We start from the raw sequence: 17,726 nt of genomic DNA, 5'->3' as shown, positions 1-17,726 counted from the left end.
CGACCTGCTAGTCGCGAGAATACTCTATCTGGTCCGACCGCCTACGGAAAGTGGGCTACTTGAAGCTGTGGTTAACTGTTGCTCAGCGCTCCTCTGGCCACGGCCTGTCTGGTGCTGTGGATCAATACAGCGGAAGCACGACCAATCAACACCACTAACGTAGCCTACTCGAGCTGGCTGAAGACAAAGGGAGAGTGAGGGGAGTCGGCCGAGCAGCTGCTACAGTGCGACCTTCAAGTCTTCTCTCCCACGCGTCAAGGTTACATTTCCACCTAACCAGAAAGAAACTCTCGTTCCACACTAACTCAATCTTTTGGACCACTCCCAAGAGACGTAACCCCAGTGCATACGCAACAGTATCTGAAAAATTACGTACGTATATAGTATGAACAAGATTATAAAATATTTCACGAATGTTACCCATAATGAACTAATGATATATTAAAAGATGCTACCGAGGGACAAAAACTACAGAAAGCAATTAACTCATCTGATGCACTGTTTCATTCAAGTTTAAAATCGTGTCACTCCCCATTACGAAACATTCAGCAGGTTAGAGATTAAGCAAACGAGATTTACAATGTTACACTCATTTTCCAACTCTTGGATAATGTAACACCCCAGACCATTGCCACCTCTCCACTCAGCATTACACTCGATCTAACTCCTCGTTTACTACACCAAGAAAATTTACGTCAGTGCACATTCGTTCACTTCTCCTGCAACTTGCTTAGGCTATGGAGTTCTCTCCCACTAAGAGTTTGTAAACTCCTGAAACTATCTTGCCCGGATTTCCTCCAGTGTGTAGGCAGCCTGCATGAATGCATGGGTGGTTGCGAGAATGAATCTACTTGTTTCTATTAATGATATACAGTGAGTATAACAACTCTCCGTACACTAGCCTCCGATGATTTCGAATGTATACGCTAATGCGCAAATACGTATTACTCTGATTTGATGATGTTTATTATATAATAGGTTATCTACATGTAAAATTTATCTTCACATATAACGGCGAAGTCATCTCCTGTATGTCTAGATACAACATGGGACTACTTCCCAGAGCACTTCCTATTAGAGTTAATAGTGCAGGTACGAAGAGGACGGTCCATAAGGAAAATTGCAGAAACTGTTAAACCAATGTCGTCGGTGCAGTTATATGCTAGAAAAATACAATCACACAGAATCTGTCGAAAACAGGTTTCGTTCAGGACGACCAGTGAATTTTAGGAACTAGCCATAAATGCGCCGCTTTGAGGTGTAAAAGGCAAAATCCGAAGATGAGCGAGTACCCCACAGTTGGCAGCCATGCTTGAAAGGGATTAAGGAATAAACGTAGTACCACAAACCATCCGTAATATAATTGAAGAAGCTGGATAAAATTGTAGAGTTTCTCGGAAAATTCCCTGTGTCGGTAAGGTCGACAGAAGCGATTGGCCTTCACAAGGGAGCATATCAACAAACCACAGGCCTTCTGGGATTCAGTGACATTTAGCGACGAAAGCATCTTAAGGATTTTCGGCTCAGGTGTCAGAGTTATGGTGTGGCGGAGACGAACTCAACAGCTGCAAAGCCAAAATCTTAACACAAATGCTAAAGCATGGCGGATGTGGCGATTGTGTCTGGGGTTGCACGAGTGACTAGAGATGGGGAGATTCTGAACGAGTGATTCAAAATGAACGGAATCATTGCACTGAACGATTGAATCATGATTCAGTGAACGAAATGAATCGACTCGTTTGTGAATGAAAATCTGAATCGAGAGATGGCAGTCGAAACTCGTTCCTTGGTTCCTCGTTCGTTCTGATTCATATCGCCAAATCGCGTATCAACCATTTTTTAATCAATGACTACTTGTGAAGGACGACTTATTTTTATTTAACCTGAACTAAAAGTCCTGTCCACAAGTAAAATACTCCTAACCTAACAGGTTTTTTAAATAAGAAATTATCGCGTAATTTCAAGTCACACACTTCTCGGATCTTTAATATACACTCAACTTCTAGCTCGTTGCGAAATTGTAGGTGAAGTTCACTTCAAGGTTCTCGTTCACGTTCTTGTGAACTAACGTGTGAAACATGGCCACAAAAATGTTCATATCTACTATAAATTTCAAATTCGATTCTCGTATAGTTTCGAATGGTAGCTACTTAAGTTTGGGAAGGATTAGTCAGACAGTTGTGTAGCATTTTTCGACTGTAACCTCTAATGCTATCAATTATTATTATTATTATTATTATTATTATTATTATTATTATTATTATACCTTGAACATTTCACTTCTTGTAACCTGTAAACATGTAAAGCAGTAGCAGTTATAAAGAACATAACGCAATGGTTCCATCTGAGTCCATGGTTTCGCTTTCGGCTCTCCGTCACGTGGTATTGGAATGAACGAATTAAATGAACGAATCAAATGAACGAACCATTTTAGTGAATCGGTTCAAATGAATCGGTTCTTCTAAAAGAATCAGATTCCCCATCTCTACTACTGACGTAGGAAACCTGGTGTTAGTGGAAGGAAACCTGGACTTACGGCTGGACTTACAACACCAGAAAATAAGTTCATACACCCTCACAATCACCCGACATGAACCCCATAGAACTTTGATGGGCGGAACTAAAAAGGAAATTGACGTCACATGACATCAGGAACAAAGAACAATTAAACTTGGCATTGCTAGACGAATAGAATAATAGAGCCTGAAACAACTCAAACTAGTCACAGCTATGCACAAGAGAATGAGGGACATCATCAAGGCTAAAGGAGGCCCGACGGATCACTAAAACCGTGAAGAGTGTGAACTGAAGTGAAGCTCTGTGACGCAAAATTCAGTGTACGGAGACTTATTTTGCCTTATAATCTGTAATATGTTTCTTTTTTTCGTTCATAATACGGGAAGGCTCCGTGGCTCAGGCGGCAGTGCGTCGGCCCCTCACCGCTGGGTTCCGTGGTTTAAATCCCGGTCACCCCATGTGCGATTTGTACTGGACCAAGCGGAGGCTGGACAGGTTTTTCTCCGGGTATTTCGATTTTCCCCGTCATCTTTCATTCCAGCCAACACTCTCCAATATATCATTTTATCTGTCAGTCATTAATCACTGCCCCAGAGGAGTACGACAGGCCTCTGCAGCCTGCACAATTCCTATCCTCGCCGCAAGATGGGGGCTTCATCCTATCCCTGACCCGGTCAATGGCAGGAAAACAGGTTGTAGGTTTTCTTTTTGTTCATAATATGAGATGTTTCAAGATGTTGTAAGTAGTTTCAGTGGACCAATTATTGATCTTTTATAGATCCACCATGTGTTGTGTTCTGGGGTGTTTTGTATATAGGAAATGTTGTGAAAGTACATTAAAAGGCAATTTAAGGAAACTTTTTTTGAATAACTGTAATTTTAATACGACTCACAAAGTGATGTAGAACATTACTTACGAATGGTGCATGTTATGCTGTAAGCCATTTGTTTTTATTACCGTATCGCCATTTTACTCTCGGTGAACTACTTCCGTACGGAAGTACGTTTTAGTGTAAGTTACCGTTATTTCCTGTCTTAACTGCACACTGAATGCTAAAACCTCTCCACTGAAATTATCACGAACGTAATCACCTTTTTAAATCCAACCTATAATTAAGAATTACAGGGAGTATAAGAGGACAGGGAGTCGAAACTTCTCCACTTGTAAAGGTATAAGTAAATAAACTACTTCAGGTACTAGGTAGCAGTCTAAGGGAATGAAAATACCAAGGATTGAAAACAAATCGTTAGTAGTCAATACAGCAGGTTATAACTAAAGAGAAAACTAATTATGTTCCATTTTCTTTACTCTTGAAATGAACCACGATCAAAACATTTGAGGAGAGACTTATTGTGACAATGAAAGATTAAATCCGTGAGATTTCTGAAAGAGCAATGTTATCGTGATTGTCGTTTTATGGGACCATAGAACGGCCCAGTAGTACAGCACTCGTCCAGGAAATATGCATTACCCCAGCCTCCACTCTCGATGTGGCAGACAGTTTTAATGTAAATTAAAAATGTTAACATTATTTCTGCTAGACATAACAGTATTTAGCACAAGGCAGCAGGGTGAAGAACAATGACCAAACCGAAAATGTATTTCGGATGTAAAGAACCGAGGTATAAATCATGTACTGTACCATAAAAATGCAACCCTTTATATTAACAGTGCACTTGAAGACCCTTGGTAAGTCCATTTCATTTACAACCTTGTGCCAAGACCAAGACTTTCCGACAAGCTGACGCTCTGATTAATCTGCATCACAATCTGTATACTACATCCCGTGTTACGGTCTTTCGTAATAAAATATTTGCCCTTACTCGAACATGCATTTGTTCAATACACACTTCGCAATTTAAGAATAGTACTTTTGTTTCATCAGCAAAGTAACTAGGAGCGCTTAATGCAATTTTTATTTAATGTTATTTAAACTAGTCAGCTGTGAGTTATCGGTGTAGCATGCCTGCCTCCTACCGGGAGGCCGAGATCAACCGAGGAGCTGTTTATACGAGAGAGCAGACCAGGTCAAGAAAGTCGAACTATAGGTGAAGATGTCATGCTGACTACAGGCCACTCCAATATCTGCTAACCAAGGTGGAGAACAAGTCTTGGTAAGCCATGGTCCTTAATGGTCTGTGCGCGCAACGGGTTATTTAGAATCTATATTAAGAGCGAAAGTGAACCCTTCTACGGGTTAAGCGCAGAAAAACCTCCGATAATTAACCAGCCAATTATTTACTTCTAGTCGTGTTTGTACTCGGGACAGGATGCCCGAGACTTTTACTCAATTCCAGATTCACGGACGGTTCCAGAAGGACGAGGGGAAGGATTGATCTCTCTGGACCACACATCCTTTATATTAGAAATAGAAATCAAGGTTGGTATTTAATGTGAGAGCGAATCCCAGGAATAACGTGAATCGTCTATCACCATATGCATTCACTCAAATGGCAGGTAAAACTATTGTCTTCCGAGAGCATCAGTGTTGCCGATGATGGATCCACCCTTGCCCAGCCGGGAATATAACCCTTTGAACCGAAGGCCACAACGCTGACTATTCACCCAAGGAACCGAACAACAAACCCAATAGCACGACCCCTTGATATGGATGTTAACCCTGGAGTTAATAAAAAGCGCTGGGTTTACAGTCTTAACTCACCAATTTTCAAAATTCTGGGCAAGTGATAAATTTGTACAACGAACAAAACGCACGTTAAGAAGAAACTAAACTATTCATCATCGACTCGCATCAAATTCAAATGAAATACATAAAACAACGTGAGGTAAAGTAAGAAAAATGATATGCTCGATAACGTACTAATATTACCAACGTTAAGGGGGGGGAGAAGAGGGTTGAGTTGTTTCAATACGGCAAGCAATAAACTTCAGACTCAGGGAAATTGTTTCTTAATGGTACGAGTTGTAAAATAATCCTGCATATTATATCTCAACATTTGACAGTACAGGGACTGTCTGCCAAAATGTGTAGAGGCGTGTGTGATTCACTTTGAAGGACGTGGGTTCAATTTAAGTCAAAGAGCCGAAATATATAGAAACAAGATTTCCACTTCTGTAACACCCCCTGGTCCAGACGGGTTCACTTAGCCTACATCATAAATGAACTTTGTATCGAGGTAACCACAATCCCACCTAGTGCCGTGCTTAGGGATAGTGTACGCCTTTCCCTTTCTGTAACCCTTAGGGACGTCAATGTCTGTACGTAAATTGTTTGGTATCTTTTCTTGTAATCAATTTTAGAATGGAGTTGCAGTTTAGGAGATTTTAAGACTGAAATTAATCACGTTTAATGGACAGACAATTAGAATGTCCAACTCGAAGAAGAAACTTGTCCTGTACTTCCTTTTAACTATGTTACCTTCCTGAACACTGTCGGTATGTCCAAGATGAGCGGTAAATTGTTTTCGCACCGGAGTCTCGGCACGTTCGCAAATGCTGATGTAAAGAGTTTAAATTGATAGCTCGTAAATAATCATTTCACGAATTAATTTCCTCTATATGAAGGCTATTGCTTGATAATCGAAACCTGCAATCCACTTCACCACTAACCCACCTCCACCTCAATACACAGGGTGATTCAGCTAAGTTGCCCACCTCAAATATCTACAAATTCGTGTAAGATGAAGACATGTTATCATATTCTTAAATTGTATTAAGAGGCTGATAAAATACTGTCCTATTCCTGTCGAGAAACCGGTAACAACTGTGTTTTGCATGGGACTACACTAATTGCACCCAACAGAACAATTAAGAATCCTGCAACAAATTCAATGATGTGCTTATTTTGCAAATCCGACGAGTACTTGGAGATATTAAAGGGTTTTAAATGTGTAAGCATTAGAAAGAGATGAGTCACTCGCCTTTATGCCGGGCGCGTAGTTCTCGTGCTTGACTCGCGCCTTGTTTATAAACGCATATACCTCGCCATTATCTCGAGGGGGCCGGAGAAAGAAAACCGTATGATTTAGTCCTGCAGCATTTCGGAGTTACAAAGAATTTGTGTCATTGCCGTCGAATCAGAAACATACAAGATAACAGTGAAATTGCAATAATTTAAGTGCCTCATTGTAGTCATGAGTACATAGTACACGAGATGAAATAAACCTCAAAATTAAATGAATGCCATGGTCACTGGTAAGAATGGATGCAAAAATAACGGACATCATTGTTGGGCTCTTTGGTCCTCCTTAATACCAAAATGTAAGATCGATATACGTTAGTAACAGATAGTGGTCTAGTTGAAATAAGTACTGTACTGTCCCCTGTCCTGGTGAACCTGAGAAAATTGAATTAATTTACACATTTCAATATGAAACAAAGCTGGCCCGCTTAGTTTCTTGTGAACGTCTAATTTTATTCTTAGTGTCCCTGACGATCAAACATTTTGACTGCACGATACCACCACAATATGCTATGTACGGAATACGTTCGGTATGTGTGTTTCAAAGAAAGCATGAGTCATACACGAGGACAATACGCTGGACATCACAGCGACTGGCGCATCGCTTTCTTCTAATACCCACACATTTGAAACCCTTCAACATCTTCAAAAGTACTCGTCCGATTTGGAAAGTAAGCACATCAATCTATTCTTAATTGTTCTATTGGGTAAAATTAGTATAGTCGTATTTAGAAAAACAAAGTGGCTACCCGTTTCTCGAAAATTACACATGTGATCGAGAGGAATAAGACAGTACTTATGAGTCCCTTAATACAATTTAAGAATTCGAAAACTTGAACATCTTTAACGGATCAGCCACCACCACATACGTCCCCTGCATAAAATAATTTTGATGCTTGTTTAAAGGGGCCTAACATCTAGGTCATCGACCCCCATGGTACGAAATGAGATGAAATGCAGTAACAATTTAAAAGTACAAAATTCATCCACTGACCAGAATTCAAAACTTGAAGAATGAATGGAATGAATTTAAAACAATCAGTGGATCCGACCTGCAATGCGTCACTTTCCCCAGAAACTATGACTGACCAAGGGACGGCTTCCAAAGCACAACCCTGAATCTATGATCCATGATACTACTCGCAAGTATTTTACGCAGTACATGTAACAGACCTATGGTGTTGCGTACATAATGGCGCCATTCGTACACAACGCAAACGCATGGTGCACCTCACATAATTGTACAAATCACAGGCAACGTAAGCCCGTGATGCTCTACATATAGTGGTAACTAATTACAGGAACTGGAAACCCACATTTACAGACTTTGAATAACAAAAAATCTTCCACCTTTTTGATACTTATATTTGCATTTAGGCAAGTCAATAATTGATTTATTAAGCAAATTAATTTATTGATTTATTTGCTTAAATGCAAATATGAGTCAATAAGTGGAAGATTTTTTATTGTTATTAAGTCTTTTTAAATAGGATTTGATACAGGAAATGAAGCTGATCTCTTGCAAACCAACAGTGAACCGCTCTCTGCTGCTATTAACCACAAACCTATTGTGTACCTAACAGTGGTACTAAAGTAAAGGCGACCCATAGCTTTCCCCATGTGATGGTACCAATCACAGGTAGTTTCATGGTTCTAATTCAATCATCCCTTGGTCGCCCCTTTTAGTCGCATCTTACGACAGGCACGGGATATCGTGGGTGTATTCTTCGTCTGCGTCCCCACCCACAGAGGGTATGAAGTAATTTTAAACAGGTTTGAATTAGGATTTTTTTTTTTTTTTTTTTTTGCTAGTTGCTTTACGTCGCGCCGACACAGATAGGTCTTATGGCGACGATGGGACAGGGAAGGGCTGGGAGTGGGAAGGAAGCGGCCGTGGCATTAAGGTACAGCCCCAGCATTTGCCTGGTGTGAAAATGGGAAACCACGGAAAACCATTTTCAGGGCTGCCGACAGTGGGGTTCGAACCTACTATCTCCCGAATACTGGATACTGGCCGCACTTAAGCGACTGCAGCCATCGAGCTCGGTTTAGGATTTTCTAAGACAGTGTTTTAAGATCTCTCACAACTTCAATATTCTGAAGCTCAATATTACATAGATGGCAGTGATTTTAATTTCTATGAAACAGACCGTGATATTCTGAATCAATGTGACAAACTTATTCAGCAATAGACAATGACAGTTTCAACGGAGAAACATGGACGACGGTATTTATGAAACCAAAACAGCGAGATGTCTAATTACAGAATTCCGCAGTGAAAAATATATTTACAATGGAGTAGCACCATACAAACTTTAAACAATACATGAAAGAGCAACGAAGAAAAATCAACTACCGACATGAGTAGCGGAAGAAAATGAAAAAGACGACTAGAGGGAAACTATGAAAAATAAAAATAATGGCAAATATTAAAAAAGTGATGCGAGGAATAAGAGCCACAGTGACCATGAAGGAAAGTTTGTAGTGCCTATCTCAACAGCGAACGGTACTTAGGAAGCCATCAGTTGAGAACATGTTCTAAAGATATAGCCGAGGGTGCAATGAAATTAACGCGAATTACGAACATAGAACGCAATTTAAGAAATGTGTGTCTAGAAAACCAAGAATAACGACCAAGAGGATTCGTCGCAAATACATGAATCACCTCAATCTGAAGGTCTTCAGGCTTAGGAGCAGTCCCTTGGTAGGCCAAGGCCCGTCAGGGCTAGTAGTGCTATTGGTTTTTTAAACGGCGAGCAGTAGAACGCGGATAAAAATTACTTCATTCCTAAATGAAGAAGCTTCACGTCTACTGGATATACGGTTACTGCAAGAGCTAAAACAAATTTAATGCTGTAATTTTTATCTACATACTTCAAATATGCATTTCAATGGTAGTCTTAAAAGTAAATAAGTAGCCCATTATCTAATATAAGCCTGAGTTTTATTCTCTTATTTTCTATCAGTTGATTGAAAGCAAGCATCTGTTACAAGAAAATTTACCAGATCCTTTGAATGTTAAACTATTATACCCAGTGGGTCAAACAGCTTTACTGCACAGAAAGGAGGTTAAACCAATGAATCACTGACTTTTCTCCAGCACAACGCATTCTACCAAGACATTCCCGTACCACAACAAAAGTGGACAAATGCCACTACCACACACAAAGGCCAGTGATGTGAAACTGACCTCTGGTTCTGCAGTTTTTAAATTAAATGACCCATTCTTCTCCATGTGCTGTAAGGCATACTGAATTTGTCAAATACTAGCAAACTGTATAAAAGACAAGTTTCAGTAAAAGTTAAATTGCAGTTATCCAGCAGAGCACCTAAGTATGCTACAACACAGTTAATTCTTAGCTAACAGTTAATTTCAGTAAAACCTCTATGACAAATTATTACACAGGAGACAGGACTGAACTGACTTAGATCAGTAATATTCTAGCCCCAACTGCAAACCCAATATAGGGTTGAAATCTTCCAGAAGATTACGAGGGACCAGCGTCTTCACACGAAACCTCAGAAAAGTTTCAGTGGAGGGGGTATGAAACATCCTGGAGTGAAGAAAAGTAGTAAACAATGGAGACAACACTACAAGTTCAACATGCATTAGACATAAGCGGGCAAGGAAAACAAATTAACGCACCATTGGCACGGACACTCGTCTTAATTAGTACCATTCGTGGTACTCACTCAGTTTCTCCGCGGCGATGCAGTAGGGAAGCGTTCATGGTCTTGGAAGGCAAAGTCCCAGCATTTGACGTGTGTCAAAACGGGAAACCAAGGAAAACCCATCTTTAGGGCTGTCGATGGTGGAGTTCAAGCCCCATTTCCTATACGTAAGCTTACAGCCATGCTACTCGTACCATGCAGCAAACTCGCTCGGTCGCATTGAGTGTGCTTCGTAGGTAAGATTTATCGATAATAATAATAATAATAATAATAATAATAATAATAATAATAATAATAATAATAATAGTCGCCCCTTTAAGTGTTGGGAGTTCACAAATTTTATACTAGAAAGGAATTGAACATGACCGTAAGTCTCATACCGATGGTTTGGCTAGGAGGTACGGATAAGTAGCTGCCATCTTGTATTCGAGAGACTGGGTTCGAATCCTCGTCAGCAAACCTGAAATTAGATTTCCGTCCTTTTTCCCGTCTTATACCTTTGCTATACTTGCGTCATCACTGACAACTGTTGGAGCAACGTTTAGCAGCTAAAATATCTTTACTAGGATCTCTCGAACATCCAGTTGATACAAACCCACCGATCACTAAACTCAATAGAATTCCTAAAGGTAGCTTTGCATTGGTGAAGGTGCACCTGCACCATAAAGCGGCCACATGGTGAATGAACGTTTACAGTGGACCATCTGGCGACCCGTTTGGTAAAAATCTACATCCCAGAAGAACCAGAAATGAACCATATTGCTAATTCGAAGACTGCATCGAAATCCGAAAGAAAAATCCCTTAGTGTTAATCGTACGAGGGACAAAACACTCCCCAGAGCTAAAATGGAAATAATCCAGAATTAAACCCTAGAAACAAAACTGGTCATTTCATGAAACCAGGCGTAATATCACAATTCCTTTATAGTCCAAAGAAATGAAATGACCAAGGTTGAGTTTACAATCGAATGGAATAAAACTATCATAGCTCAGTGGCTCAAAGAGTGACTGGGCACAAAGCTAAACTAGTGATCTGCGTGAATGGAAAAATGCCAGAACAGGGCGCTGCTCGTCTGAAAATTGAGGGACACCTGCAGAAACCAGTCTCTGAACTGAATTACTTCCTACTTTCTTAAATAACAGGAATCGCATTTTTAATGTGAGAAATTTAAACAGATAGAACACGTTGGAGACATCTGTACCGCCTCTAATATTCCCTTGCGGTGGTCCCCCCACCCCAAAACACCGTGGAAGGAGTACTGTGCTCACAAGTCTTGACAGATCTGCGCCTCGAGTCCGAAAGCCTTCATTCACTCCACCACCCAGCACACCAGAAATTCAAGATATGGACACCTGCACACTGTGCGGAAAATTAAACAAGGCCGCCATCGTATTTTAATGATCGGGACCCCTCTTGATTGGAACTATTATGGTCCGTTTGAAATGAAGCCGTTTCAGTTGGGATACCTTTTATGAAGTAATGTTACAGTATTTACGTCCCACTATTTGAGGATTTTCGGAGACGCCGAGGTGCCGGAATTTTGTCCCGCAAGTTATTTTTACGTGCCAGTAAATTTACCGACACAAGGCTGAGGTATTTGAGCACCTTTAAATACCACCGAACTGAGCCAGGATTGAACCTGCCAAGCTGGGGTCAGAAGTCCAGCGCCTCAACCGTCTGAGCCACTCAGCCCGGCTTTTTATTAAGTAAAAATATTGTGGCCTGACAAGTGATTTTCCACGGACTGCAACACACTGTCGGCCTCCTGGTTTTATCATTCTGAGTAGAATCTCGTGGCAAAAACTTTTCATTTGGCAAGATTTCTATCTAGCGGAGAGAAGCTGCAAATCCATTAACTTTGAAACATCTTCACTCCACGAATCAGACTCAAAATAAGCACAGAAGAATATGGCTTTATAGGCCTTTAGTTTGATGGTACCACCGTGCATAAGAAGTTGCAACAGAAGTCTTAAAACTGGTCCATGAAATACACTGGTCAGGTCTGACGAGATTTACCGTCATTATCGTAAATTGCCCGCGTTTTTAATTTGTGGTCTTAAGTAGGCCCCTTCAGAAACAATCGGATAGTACTATCTTCAAGTATTTACAAACGCAAGATGAGAACATGAAATTACGATTTTCAATCTACCCCCAAGTGAATAACAATTCTACGGAATATTCAAGACATTTCAGAATGCTACACTGGTCTCTCACCCTTGTCATTAAAGTTGTTAAAGAATTGCACTCCACAACAAAGTTGTGGGATGAAAATCGGTAGCAATTCCAAAAATGTGAAAAGTATTTCCAACATTTTTAAAAAGTTTCTTAGCGATTTAAGCAGCGGAAGGGCGCTGAGGGGACAAAACTGGCAAGGTATAAAAGTGGTTTACAGATTGAAACAGCGATTCAAGTTCTATCCTAGAGCAACGGGACGCTTCCCGACGCCCCTTCTCTAATAAAGCACGAGTACGGTGGACAAAACTGAGGATTTACCTTTTGCCATGGAATGAGGAGAGTTGGTCAATACTTATGTTGCACACTGCTCATGAATTCGCCAAAATAGCCACCATCAAATAATTCCGAAAGAGAAGGAATTAGATCAGACAAAAAGTGCACCACTGAACAAAACAACAAGCAGTACTAGGTCAAATTATCCTCAAATGCTGTAAGTTTTTGTAAGCTATTTAAAGTGGCAGAGCTTCCTGTTTAAAGAGCATACTGATTGTTACTTTAGCAGTAGAAGTGAAAATATAGCTTCATGGGGCTTACACCAATGTTTTTAGTATTAATTTCAGGCGAGTAATCTGCTATCATTATAGCAGAACACAAGGTTGTACAAAGAAAGTGAAATTATTACCTCTGGAGCTAAAATTGTTAAGGTCGAAAACTGTTCATACAAATAAGTTTGGAATGCTATCTAAACTACGAGTCTTGTAAATGAGCACCCATAGTAGTTTAGTGGTGTACATAAAACCATATTTAGTTTATGAGAGAACGGAAAAGCACATGCATTAAACTTCCAGGCACTTCTAGTACAGAGGAATACCTTTACATGGCAAATGCTTCCATTATGTTCCAAAAAATCAGATCAAATATTCGAAGTAGAACTTTCAAAAACCGTACCTTAGAACAATGGCATACGCGAGATTCAGAGAACATGGCAAGGGAATAAGACATTCGCTGCACAATTGTACCTCGTACGGAAGAATTTAAGTAACTCAAAAAAAAAAAAAAATGCCAGGCTATTCAGTTTTAAAAATAATTTGTTCCTATGTACGGCGGTAGATGATAGCTCACCAAACAAATCACACACCAGCTGTATCTTAGAGGTGAAGCTTCCACGGTGTGTAGAATTATTTACTTTATTTTCCGGGTTGAACCGTGTTTTCTGTACATTACGTACAGTTTGCCAACGTTTCGAATACATTGAAGTATTCTTTGTCAAGGCGACTGAAATACCCCTACTCGATCCAAGGTAATCAGTCTCCCAGGCAGCAATCATACCAGCTGTACGTGTTCGCGACCCGCTGTAAATGATTTGCAAATCTGGTAGAATCCTAGAGGGAAACAAACTTGGAACACCAAAAATTCGGAAATTAATAGTAGGTGAAGAACTGCTTAGAAGACTACCTCTGCAGAGGTATGGGCGAGTTTTCCTGGATGCACCTCCTTCACACAGAGAAACAGGAATTACGTTATGATTTAATACCATATACACTACCGTAATATGGAACATACACGTTTTCACACTATCAGCAATTGTAATAAGTTATAAACATTAAAATTAATACTATTTGGTAGTCATATGTTAGTCATCCAGAATTTAGTGTGGAAACTATAAACTTCCTTCATAGTCATACTGTAGGTTCCTGGGTTTCCGTATTCCTTATCTTTGTGAAGTTATTGTAGGGATATGATGAAATCTTTTTCATCTTGAAAAAGCGTTCGTCGGGTAGTAAGCATTTTTACAAGTGGTGGAGACTAAACTTAATCTTCACCACTGGAGGTGATAAGATGGGACAATCCTAATGGAATTGTGAGGACTAAATATTTAATATAAATGAAATTCCGTTCAATTCCAGTCTGCAAGTAGAGTCGCTAAGACGAAAGTTATCGAGTGACTGTTCATAATTAACAGCTGAATAGGACCAGAAATAAGTACCGGAGAGAAGGCTAGAGACTGTGGCAGTAAATCCACAAAGTCCAGCTCGACCTAAAATGCACGAACCGGGCTACAGCCGTTATTACACGTGGCAGTAGAAGGGACAGCAAGACATCGTCCAGACCACTGTTCCTTATCCACACTCTGGAATGCGACATTACAATGTCGAGCACTTCCTGAGCGCGTGACTAACACACCGGCACGCAGATACACCTGCGTGTAGAAGTCCACGGAATGACCTTGTAAACCCAAGCTACTCAGAAGTAGGCAACCCAGTCTACCCTACTTCGAACGATTCGGAGTGTCAACATGTATGCTTACCGACTGCGGATATCCTCCATTCCAGGCTGTACTACAATACTAATACAGATCGACAATTTAATAGACCCTACGATTAGCAAAACTGCGTCTTAGATAGGCTATACTGCTTCGAAGAAATGCCCAACGTCTTAAATTTCAGCTCTTTGCTGAACTGTTTACTATTTTATTGTGTTCAACCGAATGATTTTACAACCCACAAGTATCTAAAGAAACTAAGAACTCTATCGGACATTCGGGAACAGAGGAAGGGGGAGGGGATGGAACAGCGTGTAGAAGTCTAGCGTTAGAATTAGTTATGCCTAGTCTATAAGTAAACAAACCTCTTGATATCACTTAACACTCAGTAGAAGAACCATTTTGTTTAGAATTTTAAGTATTATAACTACAAAGATAAATTTTACTCCACAGCTGTAAGGTAGCTCACCGATACAACTGAAGTATTTTTTAAAAATATAAATTGTCCTTTCGAACAAAATGCTTAAGGACAAATTCCAGCCAAAATCAACAATGTAGTGTATTACAGCTATATAGGTACACAAAGTCCCAAGATTATGCATGGTGTGGTCCTGTACTGAAAGGGATTCAACCAGGCAGTTTAAAACATGCACACAACTCCTGCATAAGTGGAGGCGACTTGTCTTTGCTCTGTACCACATGAACATTTTACAGATGCAAAACACTGTATTCTTGAATTAAATGTGGTTAGAGGGTTATCTTAAATCCTGGAAGAGATTCTTTCTCAACGCCTAGCACTATGTAGTACACGTTCTCACTATACCACTAACCTATAAAAACAAGACTGTAAATACTCCATTTTCCTCAAGCTAATGATTCATAACAAAAAAAATATATATATAGCCTTTAAGCATGTTTTAAACTGAATATAGGCCTACCCGAACAAAAACGAGCAAGATATTAACACTTAAGTCTTCCCAGTTCAAGTCAGCAGTAATAAAATGGCTCAATTTTTTTATGCTCCCCAACCCTAGCTGTTACGAAAGTAAATCTCTTAACATATACTGTTTCACAAAACGTACGTACGTAGGCTATGTTTCATAAGATCGCAAAATGCATGTTCAATATGATCAGATAAGCACACAACCTACCTGCAGGTACGGCGGCAGAAACTGTTCCGTTAAAAGAGACGCAATCATTAGACAGGAATACAAAAGACAACAAAAGCTGCATGTAGTTTTCCACCCACTTTGTCGAGCACTCATCGCGCAAAAAGTTTACAAAATAATTTAATGTAAAGTTTCTAAAACATTCCTACGCATTAAGAAAACTCTTTCAATCCCAATACGAAATACAAATGTCAATCTTGCACAAATATACCAGTCGTCATGCATTATAAAGTGGGAGTGTCACCTCCATTCAAAAGCCATGCCGGTTAAGTGCGAAAGCAGCAATATAAATACTGTAGATATGTCACTTAGACGATGACATTTGACTAATGTTATGGGGGGGGGGGGGACCTGTAGTTCATGAACCATGAAATAATGAACATAGGAAAAACATTTACATTAAATAAGATCTAATCTAAGAGACTAAGTTATTCAACCGGAAATGTAATGAAATTATCAGGTCTTATGAAGTCAACAACCTTCAAACGAAAACATAAAAAGAAACCCTTGCCTACTTCAACGACTTTAAAAGGTAAGTTTCTTCATGAAAATATAGTTCCCGGACATGTAACAATCGGAACAGTGAAAGAATAAAACTATCGGCTTTATATTCTTCATAATATACAGAAAATAAACAGTATACTGGTAGCTACGGGCCGAAAACTGCGTACCACACTTAAGAGTACCTATAATGGCGTAGTGCCAAGCACAGGGCCGAAGCACCCTCACGACCCACAACCATCATGGCCGAAATGACCCCACCCCGAGACTAATTCCAGATACAAGAAAATTCACAAATTCAAGGAAAAGAAAGAAAAGACTCACCTCATACTTGAGCCCTGCAAGTCTCAGCCATGTTTCAACTTTTAGGCAATATGGGGACAGCGATGGTATTACCGGGGTGCGCGAAAACTGATACAAGTACACAATGTCTTTCTCGTAATGCTGTTTGTGCACCGCCGGTTTAGTTGCCTGTGTCGAAGTTGCCGTTTGAGGGGCAGCCTGTTCTGTACTAACAGGAGCTTGTTGCTCAGATGTTGCCTTCTCCTCTTCAGCCACAGCCTGTTTCTTGGTGTCATTCTGGTCTTGCTGCTCCTTGCCCTCAGCAGGCACATTATTCTCTTCACCCGACATTATTCTTTATACTCTTTCTCTTCCTTCAATCAACAACAGCTAATTTTGCAGTAACGGAAGACAAGCGCCTGTCTCCCGTACTTCCACAACGCAACTGACTGACTGACTGACCCGACTAGTTTGGATCGCCGCGTTTGCTCCAGGAGGCAGGACTGGAAAAACGTCAGGCTACCCAAGCCATGACGTCATGTAGCTACTACGTTAGTCGTGCAGCGCTTCGAGGAGCGACTGGAACACATGCACCGGAAGACGACGAAGCCCCGCCCAGTGAACGCTGGGAACGAGCCCGGCGTAGAATGGTTGAGATATCCACGGACGGTTATTTGACTCTAGCAGTAGCGACACACCCTCAAGCCCCAGGAAACTGCAACAACCCTTAGCCATGAATTTCCAGCGTAATGAATGCAACATCTATCAATTAATTGAAATGATGTAGTTGAAACTTATACATGAACTACTGGTTTGAAATCGATAAATCTTTCGAACCATCTACTGACTTTCCGTGCCATTTCCAATCGGCTACCCCAAGCACAGAGCGTCCCACCACTTAGTATTTTGATCGATACAGACTGAATATAGCACGTAGCAGACCATTAGAGTCGTTCTAAAATACAATGTATTAATTCGGAATGAAAACTCGTCTTTTATACACCCTGGAGGAATCTCAGCTCTCCGTCTAACAACTAATCACTATTACTAGGTATTGCATAGCACATTATGAGGCCGAAGTGAGTTTGGGCTAGACGGGAATAGGTCGCACCGGAGTGGGCGGGGAGAGGCAAGAGGTGAAAGACCTGACATATCCCTTCTATCCCCTGGCCTATAAGTGGGGCACATTCATCCTAAGCCTTCAGTGAACCCTGAAAACCTTT

The 17,726-nt window shown here is 40.5% G+C and overlaps 1 protein-coding gene across 1 annotated transcript in view; it reads right to left on the bottom strand.

The window, feature by feature from the left end:
- The window catches only part of fax (failed axon connections), a 301,195-nt gene extending 284,184 nt beyond the window's left edge, over positions 1–17,011 (bottom strand). Inside the window, exon 1 of the mRNA XM_067140266.2 lies at positions 16,546–17,011. Coding sequence (XP_066996367.1) covers positions 16,546–16,854 — 309 coding nt within the window. The 5' untranslated portion in view covers positions 16,855–17,011. The remainder of the gene's footprint in view (positions 1–16,545) is intronic.
- Positions 17,012–17,726: the final 715 nt, after the last annotated feature.

This window comes from Anabrus simplex, chromosome 2, assembly GCF_040414725.1.
Source record: "Anabrus simplex isolate iqAnaSimp1 chromosome 2, ASM4041472v1, whole genome shotgun sequence".
NCBI classification, from domain to species: Eukaryota; Metazoa; Arthropoda; class Insecta; order Orthoptera; family Tettigoniidae; genus Anabrus; species Anabrus simplex.
This window is presented reverse-complemented; position numbering and strand designations above follow the sequence as displayed.